General features: G+C 44.6%; 1 protein-coding gene across 1 annotated transcript in view; it reads right to left on the bottom strand.

Annotated features, from left to right (window-relative positions):
- brinp2 (bone morphogenetic protein/retinoic acid inducible neural-specific 2) overlaps window positions 1-218 on the bottom strand; it is a 92042-nt gene extending 91824 nt beyond the window's left edge. Inside the window, exon 1 of the mRNA XM_063220243.1 lies at window positions 1-218. This exon is cut by the window's left edge and continues 73 nt beyond it. Coding sequence (XP_063076313.1) covers window positions 1-132 — 132 coding nt within the window. The 5' untranslated portion in view covers window positions 133-218.
- Window positions 219-5929: the final 5711 nt, after the last annotated feature.

The raw sequence follows: 5929 nt of genomic DNA on the forward strand, positions 1-5929 counted from the left end.
CACCTCGTTACAGAGTCCTTTTGCGATGTGATGGAACGCCGCCAGCTTTGATGACTCCTCCTGGTGCTGCCCGCTCCGCTCACTTGCCACTTCCCCAGGGTGAGCCGGCCGGTCGGGACAGGAGTAATCCATACATTGTCCTGCAACCTGAGTCGTGACACGTCGCCCAGAAGAACAGGAAAGAGGAGTCTTCTTCTAACGAGCCTCCCCTCCCGACTTGCAACCCCTCCACACACTCATGCACACACACACACACTCTCTCCCTCTCTCTCTTTCTCTCTCTCTCTCACACACACACACTCACCAGATGCAAGAAATTAGAAAAAGAAGAAGAAGGAGACTTTGCAGGACTCTGCTGCCTGACTGATCAAGGCAACTGAGACGGCTTAAACTTTCAAAAGCCAGCGGGAGGTTTTCATTGTCAAAAGGGAAAGTTCCTTGATGACAGACATTGCGAGAAAAAAAAAGCAAGACAGTAGGCGTTCAGCAGGAGTTGCCAAGATCCCCTCTACCGAAGCAGGTGCTGTGGAGAACAGCTGCATGTGCCGGTGAGAGATGGAAGAAGAGGTGCCGTTAACATCCACCAGAGCGGCAGGCAGCCGGTCCTCGGAATCCACTGCTTCCCATACAGAGTGTGCACCTGCCACAGCAGCAGTGCCGGGGACATCCACTCTCTTTCACGTCTCTCTCCCACTCCCTCTCCCTCTCTTTCTCTCTCTCTCTCTCTCTCCTGCTTGAAATCTGTGCTTATCTCTCTCTCTCTCCCTGTATTACTGTCTCTCACTCTCTTGCTCCTCTCTCTGTATGTCAGAGCACTGAGGCACCAGGCTGGAACTGACTGCCTCTACTCCGGTCATCACTCACTGTCAAAGCCCTAGCACGGCGACTCGGCTTCAGAGGAGAGCTACTCCAAGTCTTTCAGGAATGCATCTCTTTCTTTTTCAACAAGCTCCGTCCGACTGAGACCCAGAGACACACCCCCCGTGCTACGATTGGCTGAGCATGAGGCTGGGAAAGGGGGTGGGAGGGGAAACATGAAGGGAGGCGACATTCAGAGGGAGCTAGAGAGAGAGGCAGAGACAGACAGAGTGTGTATGTGTGTTTGTAAGAAGGAGAGAGTGAGAGAGAGAGAGAGATAGAGAGAGAGAAAGAGAGAGAGAGAGAGAGAGAGAGAGAGAGAGAGAGAGAGAGAGAGAGAGAGAGAGAGAGAGAGAGAGAGTATGTAGTGCGCGCGTGCGCGTGCGTGTGTGTGTGTGTGTGTGTGTGTGTGTGTGTGTGTGTGTGTGTGTGTGTGTGTGTATATGTGTGTGAGAGAGAGAGAGAGAGAGAGAGAGAGAGAGAGAGAGAGAGAGAGAGAGAGAGAGAGAGAGAGAGAGAGAGAGAGAGAGAGAGAGAGAGAGAGAGAGAGAGAGAGAGAGAGAGAGAGAGAGAAGAAGAAAGAATAGACCAGGCTGTGTGAGCCCTGAAGGGACAGGCTGGCTAATGAAAGTGAAAATGCTTCTCTCCCAATGCTTTAGCCAAATTTGTCTGCTGCAAATTTGTTGTGACTCCTGGCAAACTGGATTCGCACTGACAAAGTCTCTCATTTCTTGAGGGAGATGTATCTCTCCGCTCTTTATGCAAGGAATCCAGCAGTCGATTCTCATCACCTCGGAGCACCCCCCTATCCCACACCCCCTTTTATACTTCTGATTGAAGGCAGCAGCAAGGCCCTGGCTCTTAAACCCGCACTTTTCCCAGTACCAAAGTGGGATGCTCTCCCACTATGTTGGATGTACAGTACCAGCCACCCTGCCGCATTACCACCGTTCTTGTTTCCCCACAAATGAAGGGGGTGTAGGGGGGAGGGATGTATGAGCTGTGTTTAGATCATAATACAGCTCAGGCACACAGACAACCGATAGATTCTCTCTCTCCCTCTTGCTTGTTCAGCTCTCACTCTGCAGAAGACAGTGTGGATGAGTGGTGCCTTTGAAAGAAGAGGTGTTCCCCAAAACAAATGAGGGATTACAGCGCAGATCTGTATGAAAGCAGAGAGTGGCCGCACAATGCACCGATTTCAAAGGAATTGTTTGTACACCCACGGAAAAGTCATATCTTTAGGTGTGCTGCTTTGGTTTACATAGTGGGTGGTGTTTTTTTCCATAGACATGAAAAATGTGTTTTTTTGCATAGCAGTAGAGGAAGATTATATTGTTGAGCATAATAAGACTTGTCATCTCTTCAGAGTCAATAAAAGGACATTCTGAATCACTCCTATGGTGGATCACTGTCATATTCATGGATCTTTGTACCATCTCTGTATTGATACAGTTTTTCTCTTTGACTAACAAATTATGTTGAAATGTATTTAGATATTGAAATGGGTAAAAAAAAACATTGATTTTTATACCTACACTGCCATTTTGAAAGTCGTCCATCTTGAGGTATTAGCCTACAGAAGTTAATCAGTCGGACAATATTTGGTTCAAATATGTCCATCCATTCAAAAGTTATCAGACAAACAAAATCTGTGATGGGTGGACTCGGATTTTGAAAAAAAGTGTTTTGGGGACACAGAAGTGTTTTCCGTGATGGACCCACAGAAGTGGTTTCAGTATGTTCCCACAGCACTGTTAAGTCAATCATTAGAAAACTGGCAAACCAGTAGTGAAATAGCCTACCTCGGTCAACAGCAAGTGTTACTGTCAAATGAAGGAACGCTATTTAAACTGTGCCCAGTCCAAACCAATCCCTAATACTAAAATTTTGCTAAAGAAATACTTTTTTCCCACTCGCTTGATTCCAAATTTCGGTAGTAAATGACAGAATGCTAAAAAATATAAGCTGTTCCCAGACCAAAACAATCCCTGACCCTAACCTGGTAGTCCTTCCATGCCAAATGGATATCACCGGCTATCCCACTCACTATTTGGTGAAAAGTCTTAAAAACTATCAGCATTGCCATGATATTACCAGGAGTCTTAAGTAATTAATAAAGACATGATCATTACCATTTTGTGAAAATATGGTTATGACAGAGGCTCTGCATGAAAGAGTGAAGTTTTTTTTTTTTTTTTTTTAATAGGACAATCTTGAGGGGACACAAGCTGGATGTAACATACGAATGTGGGAATATAGAGCTGTGGGAATATGCTGTAGAGAAAGCATTTCTGTGGGCCAATCACGAAAAATACTGCTGTGTCCTCCATCATGGATTCCTGGCAAAATCAATTAAAGTGCAGATTTGTGTCACAATGGTCCTTGTTCATTTCACAGAATTCTGTGTGATCATGTTTTCAAGTCAAGTCAGCTTTTATTGTCACTTTATTCATATGCACAAGTCATAAAAGGAAAGTGAAATTATGTTTTCTCTCTATATCATGCCAGGACATAGACATATACAAGACTGTCATTTTACAGACTGACATAAAGTGCAAGACAGGACAGGTTACAGTGATGGACTGGTAACAATAAGTGGTCAATAATAAATGCAGTACAATGAACATTTAACATTTAACATTCAACATTTAACATTGACATGTAAACAGAAGATAAGATAAGCATAAAATAAAATGTAGACATTACAATAATAGAATAATAACAGTGGCAGTACCAATAATATCAGTATAATAACAATAGTTATATAAAGTAGATGGGGTAGCAGCATTGTATGCAGCATGTTGTATTGTCTTATGTTCAAGGACTGAGGTATTGCAGGTAAGGTCAGAGGCGATTCTAGGGTCAGGTGGAGCCCCAAGCGAAAATGCAAAATAATGAACATTTGAACCAAAATTGCAAATGCGGTAAAGTGTGGGCTGTTATCCACTATCTAGGGGCCCAAGCGGCTGCCTGCCTTGCCTGGTGGCAAGATGCGCCTCTGGGTAAGGTACAGTTATGGTACTATGGTACAGTCCTGTGTGTGTGTGTGTGTGTGTGTGTGTGTGTGTGTGTGTGTGTGTGTGTGTGTGTGTGTGTGTGTGTGTGTGTGTGTGTGTGTGTGTATGTCTGTGCGTGTATGCGTGCGTGCGTGCGTGCGTGCGTGCGTGCGTGTGTATGTACGTACGTACGTACGTGCGTGCGCGCGCGCGTGTGTGTTCTTGTGGGGTAGTGCAGGTCCAGTCCACTAGTCGAATACAAAAAGTCAAGGATGTTCTGTACTACACACTGTGCAGTCCAGCATGGTCCATTTGTAGTCCAGTGTTCAATTAGCAGCATTTAGCAGCATAGTTGTAGGGATTCTGGGGCCCATCGGTTGGTGTTTAAACGTCTCAACTAATTGGTTAGCGCAGTCATGTCATCACTGCTAATCCTGCCCCAAAGGTTCAAAAACTTGCCACACAGATTGAGTGTTGTGATTGGAGGACAGCAGACCCCTGGCTGATTCTTAATTATGTTCTATGGTGCAATGCTTCTTAGGTGTCTCTAGTCTACTTTTAATGCACGGCAACTTTCAATATCTTTCTCAGACGTATAGTGGAATTTCTACATATTCTCCACCAACATCTGACCTTTACATTGGTGCAATCATAGAGGTTTATTTACACTAGCTATTTGCTGTATCCACCTGTGAAAACATTCGTCAGTATGCAATCAAATCAGCTTAAGCCACCGAATGAACTTTAAGTTCCACCATACATTTCTTGGAAATCGATCACCAAAGGCAATAAGGTAGAAATAGCAAGGTATTTTATTAAAAAGAAAAGGAATATAGCAGAAGGTGATCAAGCTTTGTATTTATACCATCAATGTAATCACACACATCCACAAGTAGACCACTCTACTGGATTGCCCCCCCCAACAGAAATATCTTTGCTGTGTTACTGTATATCCCTGATTGCAGCTAGGGCATATGGTTACATGTATTCACTAGCACAGATCCCTGAACTCATAGCGGATGCCATTGTGAAAAGGAATGTTAGCCAAGGGGCAAAGACAGTCTATGGTGGTCTCCAATTATTTTTCTCCAAGGGCCAAATTATGTAGAGCAAGTGAGGCTGCGGGCCGAACCAAAGTCCCAACACACTGGGAAACAAGTTAGATGTGAGAACAGATTTTCACTTGTCCGTTTTCCTTTGGTGTCAATGTTTGTTAGAGGCTGTTAACATAAAATCTAACTCTGTGAATGCTTTGGAGATATATTACCCACTGAAGTTTAATTGATTGAAAATCACACATATTTATGTTTTCATATGTTCTGACTTCATGGCGGGCCAAATGTTTGTCATGCCCAGGCCGGATTTGGCCCGCGGGCCTTTGTTTAGAGACTAAGGGTCTATGGCTAAACCGCACCCATGGCCACCATTGTTGTGCTGCTGCATGAAAACTTTGCAGCATTAGCTGCACTTGGCATAGGTGGTTGGCTGCCGGACTGTGTATTGTGAAATGCACTGCAGTCTATATAGCCAGGCCCGCTCGCTAAGCTCTGTGTACCTAGAATTGATTCTGTGTGAGCATTGTGTTTCAGTGTAAACTGATATCAGAGAACTAAATTGTGTATAGTGTTAATGTAATACCGGTCACACACTTTCCCCCCCCATTTTCTGATATTGCTACCATTAGCCACTTTAAAAATGACAGGTCCCAATAGCAAGCTCTAGTCAGCAAGCTCATATTATGTTACCTGCCCAGCACACGCGTTGGCTGGCTAGATGACAGCTACTCTAAAACGGTCCTGTGCCCAGAAATACATCATCTTGTTTTACAGCTACTGCAGTCTTAGCGTATAGGTGCATTAGCGGAGGCTTAAGAGACACTGGGGAGGACGGCCTTTCCATAGGGTTTCAAGAAGGTCCTTTGAGCAGTAAAGTGAATGCCATTTCACTGGAGGGCCACGCAAACATTGCATAAAACAGCAAATCACATTCGAATCACGGTCACTGGTTTCCCATTAAGATCCAACCGTCAAGTCACACTCGCAAGAGCTGACCTTTCATTAGCTTTTCAGACT

This window comes from Engraulis encrasicolus, chromosome 16 (genome assembly GCF_034702125.1).
Source record: "Engraulis encrasicolus isolate BLACKSEA-1 chromosome 16, IST_EnEncr_1.0, whole genome shotgun sequence".
Taxonomy (NCBI): domain Eukaryota; kingdom Metazoa; phylum Chordata; class Actinopteri; order Clupeiformes; family Engraulidae; genus Engraulis; species Engraulis encrasicolus.